The 26183-nt window shown below is 41.0% G+C and overlaps 1 protein-coding gene across 8 annotated transcripts; it reads left to right on the plus strand.

Moving 5' to 3' along the window:
• Nucleotides 1–25855, plus strand: LOC148187462 (uncharacterized). Of its 8 annotated transcripts, XR_015778783.1 has the most exons (22): nucleotides 1–94; nucleotides 372–527; nucleotides 627–716; nucleotides 801–944; nucleotides 1071–1229; nucleotides 1319–1400; nucleotides 1510–1699; nucleotides 1870–2013; nucleotides 2461–2651; nucleotides 2731–2866; nucleotides 2960–3017; nucleotides 3666–3810; nucleotides 3915–4080; nucleotides 4182–4515; nucleotides 4601–4706; nucleotides 4802–4911; nucleotides 5008–5186; nucleotides 6293–6761; nucleotides 7978–8084; nucleotides 9472–10282; nucleotides 10536–10611; nucleotides 25251–25855. XR_015778783.1 is itself a non-coding variant. In XM_088087863.1 (20 exons), the coding sequence occupies exons 2-20, from the start codon at nucleotides 437–439 to the stop codon at nucleotides 9577–9579; spliced, it is 3009 nt and encodes a 1002-aa protein (XP_087943989.1). In that variant the 5' UTR covers nucleotides 1–94; nucleotides 372–436; the 3' UTR covers nucleotides 9580–13636. The 8 variants fall into 8 exon arrangements, 4 of the variants coding, with proteins under 4 accessions (XP_087943989.1, XP_087943991.1, XP_087943990.1 ...); XR_015778780.1 differs by having other exon boundaries at nucleotides 9472–10611; XR_015778781.1 differs by lacking the exon at nucleotides 25251–25855 and having other exon boundaries at nucleotides 10489–13636.
• Nucleotides 25856–26183: the final 328 nt, after the last annotated feature.

Below are 26183 nucleotides of genomic sequence, written 5' to 3' on the forward strand. Positions count from 1 at the left end.
AGCTAATCCACAGGGCAGACAGAACACACAGCACTCGCCGCTGCGCAAACCAAGAGTGAAGCTTAACAGAGCTACTGGAAAACCACGTCTCCAAGTAAGTATTGAGATCAAACAAATCCTTACAGCTTTCTCTGTGGAGGAAGAAGAATGCCCACCATGTTCATGCTTTTGTCTGCTCTTGTACTGATCTAATTATGGAAGCATGTAAGAGAGATTTTCCTGACTTAAGGGGGCAAGTTATTTAACCACTCATTAAGACAGCTGAAGTCAATAACCTTAGCTGTGGTTAAAACCTCTCTAGTTTTCAGTATGTAAGATGATTTCATAGGTAACCTTATTTTCTAATAGGTATCAGCATTTTTGCTTTTCAGTGATCTCTTGATCCCAGCATGTGAACTCCCTCGTCTCTGTGTGGACCCCGGGGTCTGAGGACATCATGCTGAATACAGAGGGCCACTGGTCCGAGGCGTTGGCCGACAACAACATAAGAGCCATCATTCGCTGGTTACGAGAGCTTTCAGCAGAAGGTACTTTAGGATTTGACTACCATGAAACTTTGATTCTGTCCACTAAGTGCAAAAGCACTGTTCATCACCTGTTTGTTTCGTTAACATTTGCTGCTGCAGGTGAAGCTGACAAGGACAAAATCCTACCGACTTTCAGCTGCTGGGTGCAGAGGACATCAGAGTTTGCTAAAAAGGAGTTATTAACACTATGTAAGAACATGTTGCTTCATCAATCATTTTGAATTTTAAATTACACACTGAGGATCTTCTTTTATATCTGGGATCTTCCTACAGGTTTCAGCCGCTGCCAGGGTCTGTGGATGTTTCTGGACCGTGGCGCTTTCACCAGAGTGCACATGCTGCTGCAGAGACTGAGAAACTTGCTCACCCTCGCCCAGTGGGCCAAAAAGCAGCTCGGGTCAGCCCATCTCTGGCACGGTACAGAAAACATACAGCAAACAGCCGGGACACCGTGATGGTTGCGTGATATTTGTCACTGCTATTTTAGACTTAGACATATCTACAAGAATTTACCAGAATTACAATTTGTATGTTTTTATTCAGGTGTTGGGGTTCCATGTGTGGTCTGCAGGGATACATCCGGCGCCGCAGACGTCAGATGTGGCTGCTGGAACCGAGAATACAAAGCCCTAAAGCAACACATCTGGCTGGGCCGGCTGGTTCAGTGGTGGGGCATCATGGGACTTCTACCCAAGTACCCTGGTACAGATCCGATCACACATGTTAAGCTAAATTGACATGATGACATGTTGCAAAGCCGCTAAAGTTTTTTTTTTCTCCGCTATTGTTAGAGGCTCAAGAGGTGAAGCGTATCTCACAGATGTGGAAAGAAATGGATCAGAGCCATCGCAAAGCTTGTTTGGAGACACCAGGGTAACGTGGATGATTTGACCTGATGGGGGAATTTCAAACCATTGTGCCAATTTTTCTCCTGCTGAAGTTTCCCTCTTTATTTTTCTCTGCTTTTCTTACATTTGACCAGATCGGAGGAGGGAGAAGTGGGAAGATTCAGGTCTTTGATACATGGTATGGTGACTCAGTTGGATAGACAGCATGGATGTAATTGGACTGCTGAAGACTGCACAGACCAGTGCTATCCCCCTCCTAATCTTCAGGCCCTGTTGAAGCTCGTGCTGGTGCCTAATATTGACAACATGTCAGTCCAAGCGCTTGTATCCATCAAAATTATAGCATCAGTGAAGCCTTATGTGGAGCATAAAGTGCATCCCCTCTGTCTTCCTTTGTGCTATGTTCTGCTGTATTCTAGATAAATACTATAAATATATATATATATATCAATTTTTGATTCAGGTTATGAGTTCTTAACCTGTATGTATCACAGATCATGTACTTTGTCCTGGATATGGCGAACTTCCTGCAGTGCAAAGACGACCTCCTCCAGTCTTTCTGTCACGCCTTCGCTATTCCTTACAGCTTTTCCCAACAAGTCAGAGCCTTTTGGATGCTTGATCATGGTCAGACCAAGGTACAAACCCAAGAAGCAGAATTTATATCTTACATTAGGCATGTTACTGATTCATATTTTGATTTTTAAGTCATTAAAATGAGCATGTGCAAGCTGACTGTGATACCAGTGAGATGTAAGGACCTGTGAACCATCCTGGTGATTATATTAGCTTCCTTGTTTCAGCAGCCATAATAGTCTGCAGGTGACACTAATGGGCAACTTAAGTAGTGCGTATGATTAATATAATAACGCTCCACTGGGCCATTCATTAGTGATGAAATTATAGTGCCTCCCTTTTGGAAGAGAAGATGCTTTCATGATAAGAAACTTGCCACCGTCTTTATTGATAACAACAAGTAAGAGATATATAACTGACATTTTTTTCTCATGGATGTCAGGAGACAACATCTTCAATATTGTTTAAAAACAAAAAACCCTTGTAATGTTGCTTTATGTTTCACCCAGGCCTCCATGGAGTTATTATTGAGCCCAAAGGCTGCTGCTCCTTGTCTCTTCTGGCAGCATCGCTGCATCATTCACTGTCTGCTAACCAGGAAGCAGCCTCAGTTGGCGTTAAGGTACCTCCACTGGACCAGGCCCACAATAGAGAGTGCTGAGGATGCAAAGCTCTGCGCAGATGTTCTGCTTCAAAATAGGTACATTCTGGTACATTAATGGCTTGAATCGTCATTTATTATCTTATTATGTTTTGCTGACGACGTCTTTGGTCTCCAGTTGTGTTTCTGAAGCCTGGGCTCTGCTGAAGAGAGGCCACACGGAAAGCAACAATGTGGTCAAACACTTCCTCCAGGCGTGTAATGGATTTGGTTTGTGTGCACAGGCTTTAAAGTGCATCCCTGCAGGATATAATGTAGGTGAATCTCTTGTAGTACAACAAAACATACTCAACAAAGATAATCAGCCTTGAGATGACATTTTTTTTCTGCATAAAAATCTTAATCAGGGTGAAGGGGACAATGTGAATGGGTTGACAGGGCCGCAGTTGTCACAGATAAAGCAAGGTAAGGAAGATTTAAGGTCCAGTGTGAAGGGTTTAGTGCCATCTGGTGACGAGGTTGCAGAACTGAAACTTCTTCCATGCACCAAGTGTGTGAGAACTGCAGTGGTTGATGCAAAAACAGAGAAATGCAAATGGCCCTTTCTAGAGCTAGTGTCTGATTTTTCCATTTTGGGATAAAATAACATCAGGTTGTGTTGTTAATGTGCCCGCTGGCTGTCTATCATCTTAAATCTGTCTTCCAGCTTCCTGTTTTTTTTCCTCAGTGAAATACAGACTGCTGCCAACTGCTGGTATGAAGAGTTATTTCCTCTCATGCAGGGCAGAATGTACTGAATATCTTCGCAGTGTGTTTGTGTGCAACTTTTTGGCTTAGATAAAGGTGTCGTAAGACCATGCAACAATTGGCCTTCATTGCTTTTAGTTTTTCGATGTTGGTTTGGTGTGTCTGGGCTTTAATGGTATCAAAACGCAATGATTTTCATTTTTCAGGTGATTATAAAGTAATGACGTCCCGTTCCGAATATTATATACTTTTTTTGACAATAGATGCTACCAAATCCGACGCACCGGACCTTTAAATGAATATAATAATGAATCATGTCAAGCCAGAATAAAGTTCATTACATTTAACCATGAGGTTAATTTTCAGAAGACCTGTCAGCAGGAAGGCCACCCTGCCCATTGTCTGCCAAACTGTATCAGGCTCAGAGAGTCAACACAGTGTCCCCAGAGGAACTGGTCCAACTAGTCAGAAAGGCTGTGATGGAAGTAAGAAAGCCACATCCCAAGATAAGGTACTGAGGTTGTAGATGGCATGTGGATAACAGGTTCAACTGAGTTATAATAAGCTTAGTACCGCAGAGACTTCAGCAGATCATTTCTGTTTTCTTTACTCCAGGTCTGTGGTGTGGCCGAGGCACACAGAGAGAAACAGCAGAGAGATGTTTCTGTCAACCCAGGCTCTTCGTCATCTCACACCCAGCCCCTCACCAGTAGACCTGGCAGGAGAAACGGAGCAAACGGCACATACAGATGAAGCAGAAGAGGAACAGCTTGACCATAATGTATGCACTGTCAGTGTCCCTATGAAAAATGACCACCATAGCATAGTTTATTGATTTTAAAAAATAATGATCCTCGCCCTGCACATCTGTTCTTGTCCCAGCTGCAGCCTGAGTCGCCAGAGTGCATTTCCTCTCCTGAGCATCTGAGCTCTGAGTCTGTCTCCTCCTTCACCTCAGCCTCCTCCTTGCCTCTGTTGAGACGGGACCGTCCTTATGTGTATGAAAGTACTGTGACTCTGCAGAGAATCTCCTCTTTTCTCACTGATGGAGAGAACCAAAGTGAGGGAGAGGAGGATGAAGAAGAAGAGAGCAGAAGCCCTTCATCAGTGGATACCTGCACTGAGGCAGCAGTGTCACTAGATGGCGGCACAGGCCCCATTTTCCTGAGCAACTTTGACAAAGATGCTTTGGTGGAGCTGGTGCTTTCTGCACGAGGTAAGTTTTGTGTTGGATTATATTTTCACACCATTTACATAAAGAGGAAGTCAAAAGATAAAGAGACTCTTCAACTCTTTCCTAGATGGAGAAGAAGACGTTAAGACGAATGTTTTCTCAAGCACAGACTTCCTCAGTGTTGAAGCCTTTTCAGGAACTTCCATGGATGAAACCCATTCTCTAAATAACAGGTCAGAGGTCATCTTATCTTTCACTATACTTATCATGCACTTAACATTGGCAATCTAATTAAAAAGTTAAAAATAAGAGTTATTTCATGATGCAGTTGCGGGTTATATCATCCCCCTCACTTCAACAGTAACGAGATAAGCCAATCAGTGCCCTCACTCAGTGAGCCGCAGGTGGACAGTCACAGCTTCCTTTCACCTGACTATGGTGTGTAGATGCATCCAGCTGGTGGGGCAAAAATATGTCATGCTGAATTGTGGTTCACTGAATCTTTCACATCACTGCTTGAACCTTTATTTGCAGAGAAAATAGCCTGCTGTAAAGGAGAAGAAAATGTTCATGCTCCCCCAGATATCACCAATCTGTGGAGCTCTGCACTGTCACTCAACCAAGATGAACCAGCGGACTGTGCCACTTCACAGATTTCCAGCTTTTGTGAAGCAGCAACATTGGACTGTTTTCAGGAAAAGGAACTTCATCAGGTAGGTAGTAATTCTTTAAAGGAATTCTTCAACCCCCCCAAAATACCATTTGTGTGTCAGTTACTCTCCCTGTGTTATGATAATTCTGCCTCTGTAGTTAACGAAGAATCTTCAAATGGAGAAAATTCCTGATAAATTGAAGTAAAAGGAGCTTAACAACTCAAGGTTTAAGATTCAAGGTATCTTTATTATCCCCAGGGGGGCAATTTGGTTCACAGCCAGTAGTAATAGATAAACATCACACAAAACAAATGAATGAAACAACAAATGCCAACACAAATAACAATTTCAAGGTGTCATTAACAAGGCTGATAGCATCAGAAATATATTACTTTTTGAACCAGTTTGTTCTGCATCGTGGCAGATTGTATCTACGCCCTGGTGGAAGCAGCAGGAATTCACACCACAAAGGATGGCTCAGATCAGCCAAGATTGACCGGGCTCACACAACTCGTGCAGCATGATCCAACTCTTTTTTACCCAGTCGCATACTCAGTACCTCCCACACAGACAGCCCTTTCCAAGGGAAGAACTAAACTGAAAGTGATATTTATTTATTCTCTCTTTAAAGCCAGACTTCATTGAGGAAATAAGTTATTTTACCAAAGACATCAAAACACAAACACGAACAAACTATAGCAGCAGTAAATGAGCAACTTCCATGTTCAGCGAGGTAAAATTCCTGTTTTTGTCAATGGAGTTTGGCTTTAAAGAGAGCATAAACGCATTTAATTCTGTTCAGTTCCCCGACAGAAAGGGCTGTCTGTTTGAGAAGTACTGAGCACACAACTGAATAAATTAGACTTGGATTATACTGCACGAGTTTTCAAAGGGATGTTTTGATGCAGTTTTGCTCTTGCCAAACGCAGTCGACTTTACTTCATTTCATCAAGAATTTTCTCCATTTTTGGATTCTTTTTTGACCCTTGAGGCATGTGACAAAACAAGTATTCTTAATGAATTTGACGTAACATGGGGTAATATACAAGTGATTATTTAGGGGGTGAAGTACTACTTTAACTTAACTGTACATACTGTAGGTTGATTATAACTGTACATTTCCAAAATGAACTCACCATGTGTAATTTTTCACTTTATGTACTCAGAAAACATATGAGCATCACCAGCGAGAGGAAACAGTGGATTGCTTTAGTCAAGGCCTCTCTTCTGCCCTGCCTGAAATCACTAAGGACCTGCAGACTGACCTTCACCACAGCTTTCTGTTAAAGGATCCTGCAGCCATTGGCTCTGTGGTCTCAGCAGGGACCGGTCAGCAGGACATCTCTGTCCTCCCGTCTGTGTGCAGCTCTATTTTCCCCCCACAGCTTCAGATCTCTGGTAGCTCTCTGACCCCCAGCCTGACCTGCAACATCATAACCACCTGTGCTCCTTCTGACACCACCAAAGAGCTCTCCCCCACAGCCCAATTAAAGACGGATGAACTCTGTGCCCGGAGCACCTCAGCCTGGCTCGATCAGTGCAAAATGGACAGCTGGTGGAAACAGGACCTGGAAACTCATCAAGCTTCCATTGGCCTTCTACCTCCTGCAGAGCCAGGAGCAGCTATCTCATCAGGTGAAGAATTTTTGATGTTTTTTACTGCAACTCAACTTTTATAAGAACTTCGAATACATCCTTAAGGAACAACCCCAGCACCCTAATAGCTCTTAGATATACACATTTATCCATACGTATACACATATACATACACAGTATATACGTCCACACAGTACACATCCTGTTTGCTATTTATGTTTTTTATATTCAAAAATAAACTACACACATTATCGGCTAGAAGACTGATTTTAGTTGGAAGAAGCCAGTGACCATTTCTATTGTATTTGTAACAAGTATTCCTCTCTGCTAGTATAGTTAAACCATAAACTTCAATCTTTTCCTTCTTATCTTATTTTGATTTATTTGATTTAGATTATGAGATTTCATTTTATCCCCCCAGTGTGTGCATATATGTTTATGTGTTGTGAAAGTGTGAATGTATGTCAGTATGTATGTTACATGTGCAGTGTTTTCTGTTTTGTATTACTTCTTGCGTGTCATTTTTTTGTATAAAAACGGGAAAAAATTACAATGAAAATATCTAAATATAAAAATACACATCTTAAACCATAAACAAAACTATGCAACCACACGGTCTGCGCACTTCCAGTTGCCTTATTGACATACAGAGCTCCAAAAAACATTCCAAATGGTCACTAGCTAACTAAAATGCTTATTGAGAAGCCAATTAATATAATTGCTTTTATATTGTCTGAGGACGAATAATTTGTGTTTGTTCTGGTCAGACATAATTGTGTGTCAGAGGTGCTGCTGTTCACTGCAGGGTGCAGGACACAGGTAAAGGCACCAAAGGCAGGGGGTCCAGGCTGTGAGGAGGGGGAGTCTGGTGATGAAGTGAAGTGTCAGAGATTGGTTCCCTTAACCTTGCTGCAGCACTCAGTCATCCATAAAACAACCACTTCTCCCTCCCTCCCTCCCCCACACCTTCTATGGGGGGTGAACTGTCTACCACTGCAAACAGACCTCCCTCCATCTGCTGGGTTGTGCTGATCACCACCGGGCCTCAGGGATCTACGGCCTATTGCCCCACACTGATGCCCCAACCTTGTCACTGGGACAAGACTTAAATATATAACAGTGGAGCAATGTTGCATAAAATTAAAATGATAATGACAGCCTGTTTCTTTCATATCTATTGCATGTGTTGTGCTTTCAGTAATGAATTCGGACTCCACTTTGTCTAATTTCTGGTTTTGTTTCCATTCATTCACAGATAATAAGAAGCCATCTCTTGTACTAGGTCAACCATATTCCTCCAGTCTTGTCAACTTTATGGACTTCACTGCAAAGCAAAAAGAAGACAGCAGAGATGGCAAACAGGTACTTTATTTTAATGACACACACTGTACATTGAAGTTGGGTTTTATCCATCATAAGGTGATAAAAACCAGTCTAGCCAGTAGGGGTCACTATTGTTCCAGTATAGAAGCTGAAAAGCATCTCTGGTTTGGATGATCTCATTTCTGGTCCCTGGGGATTTTGCCTCATCACAACCCAGCAGGTGCCCTCTTTACTACCCTTCATCCCTCTCTCTCCTGTCCTCCAGCATAAACACCATTTGCTTTTAAGATCTCTGCTTACAATGATGTCATTTTCCAGATATGAAGGCAGCATGTCAGAGAATGGGATTGTTTTGTATCTTGAAGTATCAAATGTGCATGAAACAGAACAGAATGTAGTTATTTATTTGCCAAAAATACAATATCTGATGATGATGCAGTCATATTGCATAATCTTACTGCTTTCTTGTGCGTTGACCTGGACGTTACACTGCTAAGCACTGTAATATAATTGTGCGGATATGACCAGGTAATTGTTTTACTGAGGTTTCATTGGATAATTGTTTGATTGGGATGCGGTCACCTAATTATTTTGTTCAGAATTGGGGACCATATGGAGCTTGGCAGGTGAAATGTAATTAGGCCATGTTAATTTATGATGATTACACCTAGGGCCTGGGTAGCTTATACTGTACAAACACTATGCGTCTATCACGGCCAATCTATTCTGCTTGTACAGTGCATGTTTGTCGTAAATGCATTACATCCATTACCTTGCAATCTCACTGTGAGTGTGTGTTATCTAATTGTTTATCCAGGCCAGGAATGATGCTGCGTAGGATAACCTTATTTGGCAGATAGAGAGATATTAATGTGTGAAAATTTGTTTAAGAAAATTCCCGACTGTCTGATGAAACTGTCGTTTTAATGCCAGAGTGGCTCAAGATAAGAAAATCAGGATGTTTAACAGTTATTTGTGTAAACTATAAATTTAGATCTTGTCCCAAATGACCTCATGCATGACTGTTTATGATGATTATTGTGGCAGTTTTGTAAATGAGATATTCACTGTGGTGAAAACAAAATCATCAATCAAGTCATAGGAGCTCACAAAGAGATCATGCCCGCTTACTAAGATATCACAAAATGAAATATTATCAACTTTGCTGTCTTTATGAAAATACCAATATTTGCACAGAGAGAGGCGGGGAGCTGCGGTGTTGGGTTGATGTTGCATGTTGAAACATTGAAGATTCGAGCGGAGACGAATGGCTTCTATTAAGAGCATTTAATCAGTGCTCCCAGTCTCCTGCGCCCCCCTGGGGAAAGATTAATGGGTACAGGATATTTCATCAGGCCCTCCACATCACTGCCCAGGATATGAGGCTGTAATTGTGTCTGTTTTGTGCTGTTGTTTTGTGTTACAGGCAGACAAAGAGGAACCCGCAGGTTGGAGTAGTTTGGGGAAAGGTTCACAAGGTGCCATAAGAAGTGGAAGATCATTTCGGAAAGGAAAACGAGTAAAGAGAGCATAAAGATTCAGCACATTTACAACAGCGCATGGAGAACTAAACTGAATGAGATACGCTCTGTGAGCCTTTTAACATGAAACACCTTTCATTTGATACAGAGCTACATTTTGAATTCAAATCTGGACTAAATTTATTAACCTAAACGATACTGCAAACATTAACTTATAACAAAATTAACTCTCTGATCGTGCTTGATGATCACCACCACAGACTTTTCACCTTGACCTGATCCATCTTCCCCTCCTCATCAATCAAGTGGTCAAATTGTTCTGACAGCTGCTGCTTCTGTCAGCAACCTTTCCCACCCAGCGATATTGTCCTGCCACACCCTTTTTCTTTCACTGTAACACCATGTGTCAGAAACACTCAATAATGAATTTCTCAGGAATTATTAATAAACTTGAATTATTAAATATTTTGCTAATTACAACTCCAGTTAAAAATAGATTTTTTGGCTTAGATTGTGTATTTATCTGGTCACAAGTATGCATGTTGGTCCATTTTAAACATAAATGCACCACATTTCAAATGCAGTGATGGTGTCCTTGAAAATGATTCTGCACTTTAGATTCTTTTTTTTCTCCTCTTGGAAAAAAAGGATGTTTGCTTTGCTGCCATTGCATCTCATGAAAAATGGATGACCTCCCAGTGCTTTCTGCTGCCCATCGCTCCTCATATTTGCACAGAGCCCAGGGACCGCATTTGGGTGAGCATCCTCCTACCTCCCTCCTTCTCTCCCTTGGTGGCTTGTTCTGGGGGTGAATAACTTAACACATATTTCAGCTTGACACACTTCTGCTCTGGGTCTCCCCTGGGCGCCCAGTTCACGAGCCCACACATGCTGTATTATTTAAAAGTGTGGTTTGGAGTTCTGTATGTGTGGATGTGCATGTTATGTCCTGTTTGTGTTAGGAGGAATGCCACACGGAGCTGTTAGGCCTTTCCCTGTGACCTTGCAGGTGTGGCTGCGCCTCTGATACCAGATGATCTCCGAGGTCTCGCCAGGAACAACATTGGCAAAGCAGCATAATTAAGGTTCCCCTTCTAATTTATTGTTTCGCTTTTTTCTGTTCTCTGCTTTGACTTCTCCGTAAGGAAACGGTAAATAAATACAGTTTCACAAGAAGTGCAATAATTTAGTGATAACATATCTAAAGAGAGGTCTAAATCACAATGTGATTTATTACAGGAAATAGTAACCTGGACAATTTATCATAAACCAAAGAATAAAGATCTGCAAGAGCAAAAAATGCCCATGTTGCACGAAACATAAGTAACAATATCTAATGATGCTAAAAAGCAAACCATGGCCACAGATGCATGCAGGCACACACATACAATAACTCAAGCTAATCTGAGAGCTGATAACATCATGGAAATCAGAGTGCTGTGGTGCAGCAAAATGACATATGAATCATCTGCAAGGGAGAGGATACAAAATGTTGCGGCTTGCATGATGGATACAAATTGCTGTGCGATGTCTGTAAAGCTCTCGTATAAATACTTGTCTTTGTGTTGCACGGGGTATTACCCACGTAACTATTATTTCGTATGTAAAATGACTTAATACCAGTATCTAAAGAAGCTGATCACTGTGTCATGTTACTTTTACGTTTTTCATTTCAAATTCAAAATAATAGTGCTTTTGAGATAATTGGCTGAATGTCTTTTCATCCCAACAATTTGCAGCATCTGTTGACTGTACCTTAAGGCAATGATTGTAGTAAGAACAGGAAAAAGGGGGGTCTGACTATACAGTTGCCTTGCACACTGGAGGGCACTGTGAGCGGCATTGAGGCTGGGTGGACGGGAAGGTTGAGGGACACCTTGGCCAGCTCACCAGATGGCCTCAGTGAAGCGTGTCAGATGGCTGTGACAGCTACCTGCCCTTCCTTAAAGACTGTCACCATGTATAAACAAACCATTACTCTAATTTGTGAGTGCACTCTGTGTGTGTGTTGGAGTGTATTTGTGTGTGTGTGTGTGTGTGTGTGTGCGTGTGGAAGGGCATGATTGTATTCACCATGTCAGTGATGTCATTTAGGGCTGTACAGGAAAAGTCTACATACAGTGACATTTTGTGACTTATGACTTTTATGACTTTTTAATACCTTTATAAAAATTAAATATTACAAAAATGCTATGCGGGAGGACACACTATAGTATGACTTATTTATGCTTTTGTATGGTATTTATACTATACTATGATTTTTTTTAATGTTATTTTTGATGACTGAGTTTTTATCCTATTTTGGATACATACTATTCACAGCGGAGTGATACATGCAGAGTTAAAGTTTTTTTTTGACATGTTATTTATTTGGTTTCACTTCACAAAAGCTATTATACAGTCAACTTCACTTAGGTAATTTAACAGAGTAAACAATTTTTCCATTTTTCTAACAGTTTTAAAGCAACAACATAAAATAAAAATAAGGAAAAATGAAACAAACAAACAAAAATAGAACACGGGATGTTGAGAATTTGAGATAAAATTGATAAATGAAAACAGAGGGTTGAACCATATTCAAACAAAAGAAAGGCGTTTGGGGGCGATATATGTTTTCCATTTCTTCCAAATTTTGATTCCTGAAGTCTGATTGAAAAAGTAATTCTTTCCATTACAAAAAAATTAATGAATTATATCATACTAGTTCTCTATTGATGGGGCATCTGGCTGGAGCCATTTCCTTGTAATCACTTTTCTAGCAGCTTAACTCTGAATATTCCAAATAGGTATTTGTAGATGTTAAAAGTAAAATAGCAAACAGGAGTTCATCCCATTTACAAAGGTCTCCCCAAACTTCACACACAAACCCTTGAGGAAACACAGAACACCAGTGACTCTTTGACAGCAGAGAAAAACATGACTAACAGTTTTAGACACTCTGCAAAACGCACACTCATCACCCCCCAGATCTGCCCGGGCAAGGAAACGATTATTGGCCAGGGCCCCGTGAAGGATCCTTCACTGCAGGTCCCCTAAACTCTTAGGAAGTGGCTGCTTGTAAAAGACCCTCCATCTGAACCTCACAGTGTCGTCCTCGGCCAGAACCCCCCTCCATTTATCCTGACCGATGCCCTGCAACAACCTGATGATCCTGACCTTCACACACACAGAGAAAGAGAGAGCGAGATTCTGATGCTCTCACTGACCAGACAAAAATACAGTATCTGTTGAGGGAAAACAGTGTTTGTGTCATGGAAGCAGCGAGGTATGTTGGTGCATGCCCACAACCTGAACAACAGCCTGACGTGTTGTTTATACTTAATTTCTCCTGCAAGTCTCACTTTTTGTTTAAAACTTTTTTTTGTTATGTCTATATACAGTAGACATACCACACACACACACAAAAAAATTCTTGCTGAACTGAAAATTGAGAGAGAGAGTGGGGGGCGGAGTTATAAAACTTATGAGGAAACACAGGAGGGGGGCAGCTGTGACGGACGAGTTTTGGTAAACCGCCGTTCACTGGCAAACCAGCTTTCACAGCTGTTACAAGGATGCGCGGTGAGACAGGGACACACTCCTCTGACACTATCCACAGCCCGAGCGACGCCCATACACACACACGCTGTCTGATACCGGACTCGAGGTGCCGGAGATCACGGAAGTGAGCGGACACACACTGAAGCGACGAACTGTCTGATCAAAGTAACTCATTTGAATCACACAGGCCGCCAAAGAGTTTGTTAACAGACTCTGATTTCACTGAAAACACAGAGATAAATGTTCGTGCTACTAAGCATCTGATCTACGCACGGCGGCGATTATTTTCGGCTTTTTTGGATCGAGCCTTATTTAGGACAGATGATGCGTAATGGTTGTTGTCCAAATGTGAACCGTAAAGTTAACATCCGATACGAGAGATGTAGAGAAAGCGTGGCACAGAGGAAAAGAAGCCGACTGCCAATATTTAGGTCGGGAGATCGAGACTCAGTGGTGCAGTAGTTGTATATTGGGAGTAAATTTACAGTTTAAAATTATCAGAATAATGAGAAATTTGACTGAAATTAAACATATACAAGACAAGGAGAGAATTGTGATACAAACACAAAACATAGCGCATATTTGAATATTAAAACATGTCAGTATTCTCTAATGGACAAAGTACGTTATTACATCACAGTTTCTAAATTAACTGTAAGAATCTACAGCCAAATGATATTTTATTGCATAAATAAAATAAAATATTGACTGATATATCTGTCATATCTGCTGATATAAGGGTCATATGGTGCTGAAATGGAAAATTCAGTATCAACAGTGACATCCTTGAAAACTCGACTGATATATGAGTCAGGCCGATATTTCTTGATTTTAGACAGACGTCACTGCCGATACTGGTTTTACCTGTTTCGGGACCGCTTCCCCTTATTTTTCAGCCAAAACGATATATCACTCAATTTTATGTGCTTAAATTGTTCTGCAACATCCTAATAAGTGTCTAAACGGTATGAATCTGCAGCCAAATAATATTTTATTGTATAAATAAAATAAAACATCGACTGATATATCTGTCAGATCTGCTGATATAAGGGTCATATGGTGTTGACACAGAAAATTCAGTATCCGCAGTGACGTCTGTCAAAACTTGACTGATATACGAGTCAGGCCGATATTTCTTGATTTTAGACACGTCACTGCCGATACTGGTTTTAACTGTTTCGGGACCGCTTCACCTGATTTTTCAGCCAAAACGATATATCACTCAACTTTATGTGCTTAAATTGTTCTGCAACATCCTAATAAGTGTCTAAACTGTATGAATCTACGACTAAATAATATTTTATTACATAAATAAAATAAAATAATGGCTGATATGATTTTGAAACGGAAAATTCAGTAACGGCAGTGATGTCTGATAAACTCAACTGATACATAAGTCAGAACAAAAATCGACTAAGTTATTGGCAGGGAAAAAATCAGTTTTCAGTATATAAAAATTCAGAAGACAAGGGGACAATTGTGTGTTTTTCTTTTTTTCAAACTCAGGTTTTATTGTTTTCAATACATTAAATATTCAATACACATAGAAAGTGTTAGAGAAATGGAAAAAAAATTAATGTGGTCAGGATATCCATCTTCACTCAGGGTCACTAATTGTGTTTGTGATTGTTGTATTCTCAATACATGCATGAGTCTTTTCATGTCAAATATCTCTTCAACAATGTCCAACCAGTTTTTCAGAGTAGGTGGGTCCTCCTGGCGCCATCCCCTTGTGATTGCCTTCTTAGCTGCTGCTAGTAGAATTTTAACCAGATAACAGTTTTCATGTTGGACATTGTTCTTTGTGAAGTTTCCCCAAAAAAGGACAGCAAAAAAAGTACAGCAAATTACTTTATATATTAATAGTACAATACGTTGTCAAAAGAGTGACTAAAACCTCATAGTATAGTATGTTGTCAAAAATGTGATAAAACATCATAGTATAGTATGTCAGCAAAAATGTGACAAAAGCGCCATAGTACTGTATGTCATAAGAAATGTGCCAAAGCCTCATAATACAGTTTGTCGTTAGAAAGTATGTCGTCAAAAATGTGACAAAAATGTCATAGTATAATATGTTATCAAAAACCAACAAAAACGTCATAGTATAGTATGTCGTCAAAAATTTGGTTAAATTGTCATAGTTAAATATGTTATTTAAAATGTAAAAAAAAAAAAAAAAAGAAAACAATACCATGTCATCAAACATGACAAAACTGTCATACTATAGTATGTCTTCAAAAATTTGACAGAAATGTTATGTATAGTACGTTGTCAAAAATGTGACAAAAATGTCTTTGTATGTTGTCATCAAAACGTGACAAAAACATCACAATATATGTAGTATATCTTGAAAAAATGTGACAAAGACATAATAGTATGTCATTAAACGTGACAAAAACATCATAATAATGTATGCTGTCACAATACTAATGTATACTGTCTGTATACTGTCTTATTATGCTATGCCTTCATGGTATCTCGTCAAAAATGTGACAAAAACATCATAGCATAGTATGTCGTTAAAAATGTGCCATTTTTGACATCATACTTTACTTTGATAGTTTTGTGCCATTTTTGACGATATATTGCACTATGACATTTTTGGGTCATTTCGGGTCATTTTATATGACATACAATGCCATGACATTTTGGGATCTTTTTTGACGACATAGTATACTATGACGTTTTGGTGACATTTTCAACGACATAGTATACTATGACGTTTTTGGGTCATGTTTGATGACATACTAAACTATGATGTTTTGGTGTCATTTTTGAGGACATACTACGACCTCCATTAGAAAGGAGGGGGGTTGAGTTTGTGTATTATGTGTGTAGTGTCTTGCGTATGCAAGTGTTTGTGAGTTAAAAAACTTTAGTAATCACAGTGTATGTGTGTGTGAGTATGAGAGACTGACCATAGGATATATATGCTAGTGTTTTTGCACATGTATGTTTATGTGAATGTAAATGTGTAGGATTCGTGTATCTGTGTATGTGTGCCCGCATGTGCCTACAAAGATTTGAATAGAGCTGTAGAATCAAATATTAGTATGGATGTATCTTTTTGGCCTTTTTTGGCCCTTTTTTTTTTAACTTGCTGTACTATGGAGCGTATCTACAAGCTATAATAAGTGGTTTTCAGCCATTTTTTGGACATGTCAAAATTTGGGATTTTTGGGGATACTATATTATGTGACTTCCGGCATTTTTTCAACATGCGATATTAGGCCATTTCTTCAGCATGCTAATCTATAGTGCATCTCTATGAGCTATAATAAGCGGTTTTTACCCATTTTTTGGACATGTCAAAATTTGAGATTTTTTGCCTTACTATACTATGCGGTTTTTGGCGACTTTTAAAAAAATGCTATATTATGACTTTTTGGCCTTTTTTAGCCCCTTTTTTCCATCATGCTGTACTATGGCACACCTCTATGAGGTATAATAAGTGGTTTTCAGCCATTTTTTGGACATGTCAAAATTTGAGATTTTTTGCCTTGCTATACTATGTGATTTTCAGCAATTTTTCAATATGCGATATTATGACTTTTTGGCCTTTTTTGGCCATTTTTTCAACATGCTATATTATGGCGAGTCTCTACAAGTTATTATAAGTGGTTTTCAGCCATTTTTTGGACATGTCAAAATTTGAGATTTTTTGCCTTACTATACTATGCAATTTTCAGTCATTTTGTCAACAAGCGATATTATGACTTTATTTGCCTTTTTTTGGCCGTTTTTTTCCAACATGCTATACTATGGTGCATCTACAAGTTATAATAAGTGGTTTTCAGCCACCCCTTCCTGAGCTATCACCTTATCGTGGTGGAGGGGTTTGTGTGTCCCAGTGATCCTAGGAGCTCAGTTGTCGGGGGCTTTATGCCCCTGGTAGGGTCACCCATGGCAAACAGGTCCTAGAGGAGGGACCAGACCAAGTGTAGCTCACTGGACCCCTTTTAATGAATGCGATAAATGGCTCGAAGTTTCCTTCGCCTGGATGTGGGTCACCGGGCCCCCCCCCCGAAGCCAGGCCTTGGGGTGGGGCTTGATGGCGAGCACCTGGTGGCCGGGCCTTTACCCAGCCAGGGCCTGGCTGGGCACAGCCTGAAGAGGCGACATGGGACCTCCTTCACGGGGACTCACCACTCATAGGAGGGGCCAAAGGTGTCGGGTGCTCTGTGAGTTGGGCAGCAGCCGAAAGAGGGGACCTTAGCAGTCCGATCCTTGGCTGCAGAGCTAGCTCTGGGGATGTGGAATGTCACCTCTCTGGTGGGGAAGGAGCCTGAGCTGGTGCGCGAAATTGAGAAGCTCCGACTAGATATAGTCGGCATCACCTCGACACATAGCATGGGCTCCGGAACCAGTCTTCTCAAGAGGGGCTGGACTCTTTCCACTCTGGAGCTGCCACTGGTGAGAGGTGCCGGGCAGGGGTCACAATACTTATTGTCCCCCGGCTTGGTGCCTGTATGTTGGAGTTAACCCCGGTGAACGAGAGGGTAGCCTCCCTCTGCCTTTGGGTGGGGGGACGGATCCTGACTGTTTTTTGTGCCTATGGTCCAAACAGCAGTGCAGAGTATTCACCCTTTTTGGAGTCCTTAGAGGGGGTGCTGGAGATTGCTCCCTCTGGGGACTCCATCGTTCTGCTGGGGGATTTCAGCGCTCGCAATGACAGTGAGACCTGGAGGGGCGTGATTAGGAGGAATGGCCCCCCTGATCTGAACCTGAGGGGTGTTTTGTTATTGGACTTCTGTGTTCGCCACAGATTGTCCATAACAAACACCATGTTCAAGCATAAAGATGTCTATATTAGCACATGGCATCAGGACATCCTAGGCTGCAGTTCGATGATTGACTTTGTAGTCGTGTCGTAGGACTTGCGGCCGCATGTCTTGGACACTCGGGTGAAGAGAGGTGCGGAGCTGTCAACCGATCACCAGCTGGTGGTTAGTTGGCTCCAATGGTGGGGAAGGACGCTGGTCAGACCTGGCAGACCCAAACGCGTTGTGAGGGTCTGCTGGGAACTTCTGGCAGAGTCTCCCGTCAGAAGGAGCTTCAACTCCCACCTCCGGGAGAGCTTTGACCATGTCCCGGGGGAAGCGGGGGACATTGAGTCCGAGTGGGCCATGTTCCATGCCTCCATTGTTGAGGCGGCCGATCAGTGCTGTGGCCGTAAGGTGGTCGGTGCCTGTCAGGGCGGCACACCCAAACCCGTCGGTGGACTCCGGTAGTGAGTGGTGCTGTCAAGCTGAAGAAGGAGTCCTATTAGGCCTTCTTGGCCTGTGGAACTCCGGAGGCAGCAGACAGGTACCGGCAGGCCAAGCGGAGCACAGCTATGGTGGTCGCGGAAGCAAAAACCCAGGCGTGGGAGGAGTTAGGTGAGGCCATGGAGAACGACTTCTGGACGGCTTTGAAGACGTTCTGGACCACCATCCGGTGTCTCAGGAGGGGGAAGTGGTGCTCTGTCAACACTGTGTATGGTGGGGACAGTGCGCTGCTGACCTCGACTCGGGACACAGTGAATCAGTGGAAGGAATACTTCGAAGACCTCCTCAATCCCACTGCCACGCCCTCCGGTGTAGAAGCATGGCCTGGGGACTTGGGGGTGGGCTCTTCCATCTCTGGGGCTGAGGTTGCCGAGGTGGTCTAAAAGCTCCTCGGTGGCAGGGCCCCGGGGTGGATGAGATCTGCCCGGAGTTCCTTAGGGCCCTGGATGTTGTGGATCTGTCATGGTTGACATGACTCTGCAACACTGCGTGGACATCGGGGGCAGTGCCTCTGGACTGGCAGACCGGGGTGGTGGTCCCTCTTTTCAAGCAAGAAAGGGGACCGGAGGGTGTGTTCCAACTATAGGGGGATCACACTCCTCAGCCTCCCTGGTAAAGTCTATTCAGGGGTACTGGAGAGAAGGGTCTGCTGGACAGTCGAACCTCGGATTAAGGAGGAGCAATGTGGTTTTCATCCTGGTCATGGAACTGTGGACCAGCTATGGACCCTTGGCAGGATCCTTGAGGGTGCATGGGAGTTTGCCCGTTTGGCATTCGACCGTGTCCCTCGGGGACCCTCAGGGAGGGTCCCGGAGTTTCCCTGTGGGGGATACTCAGAGAATATGGGGTATCGGACGCCCTGATACGGGCCGTCTGTTCCCTGTACGACTGGTGCCAGAGCTTGGTCCGCATTGCCAGCAGTAAGTCAGACTTGTTTCTGGTAAGGGTTGGACTCCACCAGGCCTGCCCTTTGTCACCGATTCTGTTCATAACTTTTATGGACAGAATTTCTAGGCGCAGCCATGGTGTTGAGGGGGTCCAGTTTGGTGACATCAGGATTGGGTCACTGCTTTTTGCAGACGATGTGGTCCTTTTGGCTTCATCAGGCCATGACCTTCAGCTCTCACTAGATCAGTTCGTATCCGATTGTGAAGCGGCCGGGATGAGAATCAGCACCTCCAAATCCCAGGCCATAGTTCTCAGCTGGAAAAGGGTGGAGTGCCCTCTCCAGATCGGGGAGGAGATCCTGCCCCAAGGGGAGGAGTTTAAGTACCTCAGGGTCTTGTTCACAAGTGGGGGAAGGATGGAGCGGGAGATCGACAGGCGGATTGGTGTAGCATCTGCACTTATGCGGACTCTGCATGATCTGTCGTGGTGAAGAAGGAGCTGAGACGAAAGGCAAAGCTCCCGATTTACTGGTCGATCTTTGTTCCTACCCTCACCTATGATCAAACGCTTTGGGTAGTGACCGAAAGAACAAGATCGCGGGTACATGAGGCTGAAATTAGCTTCCTCCGTAGGGTGGCTGCGCTCTCCCTCAGAGATAGGGTGAGGAGCTCGGTAATCTGGGAGGAGCTCGAAGTAGAGCCGCTGCTCCTCCACGTTGAGAAGAGTCAGATGGCTCGGGCCTCTAATTAGGATGCCGCCCGGACGCCTCCCTGGTGAGGTGTTCAGGGCATGTCCCACCAGTAGCAGACCCCACAGAAGACCCAGGACACTCTGGAAAGACTATATCTCTCAGCTGGCTTGGGAACGCCTCGGGATCCCCCGGGAAGAGCTGGACGAAAGTGGCTGGGGAGAGGGAAGACTGGACTAACCTGCTTATGCTGCTGCCCTCACGACCGAACCCCGGTAAGTATAGTATGCTGCATCTACGAGTTATAATAAGTGGTTTTCAGCCATTTTCTCGACATGTCAAAATTTGAGATGTGTTGCCTTACTAAAGTAGGCGATTTTCTGCCATTTTTTGAATTATTATGACTTTCTAACCTTTTTTGGCCCTTTTTTCAACATGCTATGCTTTGGCGCGTCTCTACGAGGTATAATAAGTGGTTTTCAGCCATTTTTTGGATATGTCAAAATTTTAGATTTTTTGCCTTACTATACTATGCAAATTTTGGACATTATTTCACCATGTGATATTATGAGTTTTTGGCCTTTTGTTGGCCCTTTTTTCAACATGCTATACTATGGCGCGTTTCTACGAGCTATAGTAAGTGGTTTTCAGCCATTTCGTAGACATGTCAAAATTTGAGATTTTTTGCCTTACTATACTATGCAATTTTCGGTCATTTTTTCAACATGTGATATTTTGACTTTTTCTGCCTTTTTTTGGCCTCTTTTTTCAGCATGCTATACCATTGTGCATCTCTACGAGGTATAATAAGTGGTTTTCAGCCATTTTTTGGATATGTCAAAAATTGAGATTTTTTGCCTTACTATACTATGCGATTTTCTGTCATTTTTTCAATGTGAGATATTATGACTTTCTAACCTTTTTTGGCCCTTTTTTCAACATGTTATACCATAGTGTTTTTTCTTTGGAAATGTCATTTTTTGCTATGCTATTTTCTGTCATTTTTCAATGTGATATTTTGATTTTTTGGCCTATTTTTTTCAGCATGCTATACCATTGTGCATCTCTACGAGGTATAATAAGTGGTTTTCAGCCATTTTTTGGGCATGTCAAAATTTGAGATTTTTTGCCTTACTATACTATGCGAATTTCGGACATTATTTCACCATGTGATATTATGAGTTTTTGGCCTTTTGTTGGCCCTTTTTTCAACATGCTATACTATGGCGCGTTTCTACGAGCTATAGTAAGTGGTTTTCAGCCATTTCTTAGACATGTCAAAATTTGAGATTTTTTGCCTTACTATACTATGCAAATTTCGGACATTATTTCACCATGCGATAATATGACTTTTTGGCCTTTTGTTGGCCCTTTTTTCAACATGCTATGTTATGGCGTGTCTCCACGAGCTATAATAAGTGGTTTTCAGCCATTTTTTGGACATGTCAAAATTTGAGATTTTTTGCCTTACTATACTATGCTATTTTCTGTCATTTTTTCAATGTGAGATATTTTGACTTTTTGGCCTTTTTTTGGCCTATTTTTTTCAGCATGCTATACCATTGTGTGTCTCTACGAGGTATAATAAGTGGTTTTCAGCCATTTTTTGGGCATGTCAAAATTTGAGATTTTTTGCCTTACTATACTATGCGATTTTCTGTCATTATTTCACCATGTGATATTATGAGTTTTTGGCCTTTTCTTGGCCCTTTGTTCAACATGCTATACTATGGCTGCTTTCTCTGAGCTATAGTAAGTGGTTTTCAGCCATTTCTTAGACATGTCAAAATTTGAGATTCTTTGCCTTACTATACTATGCAATTTTCTGTCATTTTTTCAATGTGAGATATTATGACTTTCTAACCTTTTTTGGCCCTTTTTTCAACATGCTATGCTTTGGCGCGTCTCTACGAGCTATAATAAGTGGTTTTCAGCCATTTTTTGGACATGTCAAAATTTGAGATTTTTTGCCTTACTGTACTATGCGATTTTAGGTCATTTTTTCAACATGTGATATGTTGACTTTTTGGCCTTTTTTTGTCAGGTTTTTCAACATGCTATGCTATGGCGCGTCTCTACAAGCTATAATAAGTGGTTTTCAGCCATTTTTTAGACATGTCAAAATTTGAGATCTTTTGCCTTACTATACTATGTGATTTTCGGCCATTATTTCACCATGTGATATTTTGACTTTTTGGCCTTTTGTTGGGCCTTTTTTCAACATGCTATGTTATGGCGCGTCTCCACGAGCTATAATAAGTGGTTTTCAGCCATTTTTTGGACATGTCAAAATTTGAGATTCTTTGCCTTACTATACTATGCGATTTTCTGTCATTTTTTCAATGTGAGATATTATGACTTTCTAACCTTTTTTGGCCCTTTTTTCAACATGCTATGCTTTGGCGCGTCTCTACGAGCTATAATAAGTGGTTTTCAGCCATTTTTTAGACATGTCAAAATTTGAGATTCTTTGCCTTACTATACTATGCGATTTTCTGTCATTTTTTCAATGTGAGATATTATGACTTTCTAACCTTTTTTGGCCCTTTTTTCAACATGCTATGCTTTGGCGCGTCTCTACGAGCTATAATAAGTGGTTTTCAGCCATTTTTTAGACGTCAAAATTTGAGATTCTTTGCCTTACTATACTATGCGATTTTCTGTAATTTTTTCAATGTGAGATATTATGACTTTTTTGCCTTTTCTTGGCCGTTTTTTCAACATGCTATACTATGGCGCGTCTCTATGAGCTATAATAAGTGGTTTTCAGCCATTTCTTAGACATGTCAAAATTTGAGATTTTTTGCCTTACTATACTATGCGAATTTCGGACATTATTTCACCATGCGATAATATGACTTTTTGGCCTTTTGTTGGCCCTTTTTTCAACATGCTATGTTATGGCGTGTCTCCACGAGCTATAATAAGTGGTTTTCAGCCATTTTTTGGACATGTCAAAATTTGAGATTTTTTGCCTTACTATACTATGCGATTTTAGGTCATTTTTTCAACATGTGATATTTTGACTTTTTGGCCTTTTTTGGCCTGTTTTTTCAGCATGCTATACCATTGTGCGTCTCTACGAGGTATAATAAGTGGTTTTCAGCCATTTTTTGGACATGTCAAAATTTGAGATTTTTTGCCTTACTATACTATGCGATTTTCTGTCATTATTTCACCATGTGATATTATGAGTTTTTGGCCTTTTCTTGGCCCTTTGTTCAACATGCTATACTATGGCGCGTTTCTACGAGCTATAGTAAGTGGTTTTCAGCCATTTCTTAGACATGTCAAAATTTGAGATTCTTTGCCTTACTATACTATGCAATTTTCTGTCATTTTTTCAATGTGAGATATTATGACTTTCTAACCTTTTTTGGCCCTTTTTTCAACATGCTATGCTTTGGCGCGTCTCTACGAGCTATAATAAGTGGTTTTCAGCCATTTTTTGGACATGTCAAAATTTGAGATTTTTTGCCTTACTGTACTATGCGATTTTAGGTCATTTTTTCAACATGTGATATGTTGACTTTTTGGCCTTTTTTGTCAGGTTTTTCAACATGCTATGCTATGGCGCGTCTCTACAAGCTATAATAAGTGGTTTTCAGCCATTTTTTAGACATGTCAAAATTTGAGATCTTTTGCCTTACTATACTATGTGATTTTCGGCCATTATTTCACCATGTGATATTTTGACTTTTTGGCCTTTTGTTGGGCCTTTTTTCAACATGCTATGTTATGGCGCGTCTCCACGAGCTATAATAAGTGGTTTTCAGCCATTTTTTGGACATGTCAAAATTTGAGATTCTTTGCCTTACTATACTATGCGATTTTCTGTCATTTTTTCAATGTGAGATATTATGACTTTCTAACCTTTTTTGGCCCTTTTTTCAACATGCTATGCTTTGGCGCGTCTCTACGAGCTATAATAAGTGGTTTTCAGCCATTTTTTAGACATGTCAAAATTTGAGATTTTTTGCCTTACTATACTATGTGATTCTCGTCCATTTTTTTCAACATGTGATATTATGACTTTCTAACCTTTTTTTGGACTGTTTTTTCAACATGCTATAATATGGTGCATCTCTATGAGCTATAATAAGTGGTTTTTACTCATGTTTTGGACATGTGAAAATTTGAGATTGTTTGCCTTACTATACTATACGATTTTAGGTCATTTTTTCAACATGTGATATTTTGACTTTTTCTGCCTTTTTTGGCCCCTTCTTTCAACATGCTATACTATGGCACGTCTCTATGAGCTATAATAAGTGGTTTTCAGCCATTTTCTGGACATGTGAAAATTTGAGATTTTTTGCCTTACTATACTATGCGATTCTCATCCATTTTTTCAACATGTGATATTATGACTTTTTGTCCTTTTTTTGGACTGTTTTTTCAACATGTTATACCATAGTGCGTCTCCACAAGCTATAATAAGTGGTTTTCAGCCATTTTTTGGACATGTCAAAATTTGAGATTCTTTGCCTTACTATACTATGCGATTTTCTGTAATTTTTTCAATGTGAGATATTATGACTTTTTTGCCTTTTCTTGGCCGTTTTTTCAACATGCTATACTATGGCGCGTCTCTATGAGCTATAATAAGTGGTTTTCAGCCATTTTCTGGACATGTGAAAATTTGAGATTTTTTGCCTTACTATACTATGCGATTTTCGGCCATTATTTCATCATGTGATATTTTGACTTTTTGGCCTTTTGTTGGCCCTTTTTTCAACATGCTATGTTATGGCGCGTCTCCACGAGCTATAATAAGTGGTTTTCAGCCATTTTTTGGACATGTCAAAATTTGAGATTTTTTGCCTTACTATACTATGCGATTTTCTGCCATTTTTTCATTGTGAGATATTCTGACTTTTTGGCCTTTTTTGGCCCCTTCTTTCAACATGCTTTACTATGGCGCATCTCTACGAGTTCTAATAAGTGGTTTTCAGCCATTTTTTGGACGTGTCAAAATTTGAGATTTTTTGCCTTACTATACTATGCAATTTTTGGTAATTTTTTCGACGTGATATTTTGACTTTTTGGCCTTTTTTTGGCCCTTTTTCAACATGCTGTACCATAGTTCGTCTCTACAAGCTATAATACGTGGTTTTCAGCCATTTTTTGGACATGTCAAAATTTGAGATTTTTTGCATTTTTTTGTCATTTTTTCAATGTGAGATATTATGACTGTTCTGCCTTTTTTTGGACTGTTTTTTCAACATGCTATATTGCGGCTCATCTCCATGAGATGTAATAAGTTGGTCATAGACACTTCTTGGATATGTCAAAATTTGAGATTTTTGTGTCTTACTATATTATGCGACTTTCCTAGGTTTCCCGGATCCTGGACGTAACCTTGGCTGTGCCTGATCGTGGTGATAGCTGTGCTGGCGCTTTGACCCTGCCTTTGGTTGTGCTCTTGCTGTGGCTGAACTGAGACTGTACCCCCTGCTCGCCCTGATCGTTGTCTGGTTTTGGTTGCGCCGATGTGGTGATCTTGCCCTTGGACACCTCCCTATCAATATATGCTTAAGACTCTTATCCTCACCCTCAACATCATCATAGAGTGCATTTAATAATTTCACACCTATCGTTATAGTAATATGACATGCGTCTGTTTCCATTAATACTGTGTCTCTCTCTCCCTCTCCTCCCCTTTCTCTTTTCCTTTCCATTTTGCCATGATTGTATTTCATTTGTTATTTACGACATCTATTGCACATCTGTCCGTCCTGGAAGAGGGATCCCTCAACATCCTCTAATGCTCTTCCTGCGATTTCCTCTTTTTTTCAATGTTACAGGGGTTATTTTTTCGGGAGTTTTTCTTTGGGTTATGTGAGGGTCTAAGTACAGAGGGATGTCGTACACTGTAAAGTCCTCTGAGGCAAACCATGTTTTGTGATAATGGGCTCTATAAATAAAATTGACTCCCCTTGACTTGACTATTTGCCATTATTTCAATATGCCATATTGTGACTTTTTGGCCTTTTTTGGCCATTTATTCAACATGCTATACTAGGGCGCGTCTCTACGAGTTATAATAAGTGGTTTTAAGCCATTTTTTAGACGTGTCAAAATTTGAGATTTTTTGCCTTACTATACTATGCGATTTTCGTCCATTTTTTCAACATGCAATAATATGACTTTTTGGCCTTTTTTTGGTCCTTTTTTCAACATGCTATACTATGGCACGTCTCTACGAGTTCTAATAAGTGGTTTTCAGCCATTTTTTGGACGTGTCAAAATTTGAGATTTTTTGCCTTAC

Source organism: Plectropomus leopardus, chromosome 14 (genome assembly GCF_026936395.1).
Source record: "Plectropomus leopardus strain MGB_pleo_1.0 chromosome 14, ASM2693639v1, whole genome shotgun sequence".
Lineage (NCBI taxonomy): Eukaryota > Metazoa > Chordata > Actinopteri > Perciformes > Serranidae > Plectropomus > Plectropomus leopardus.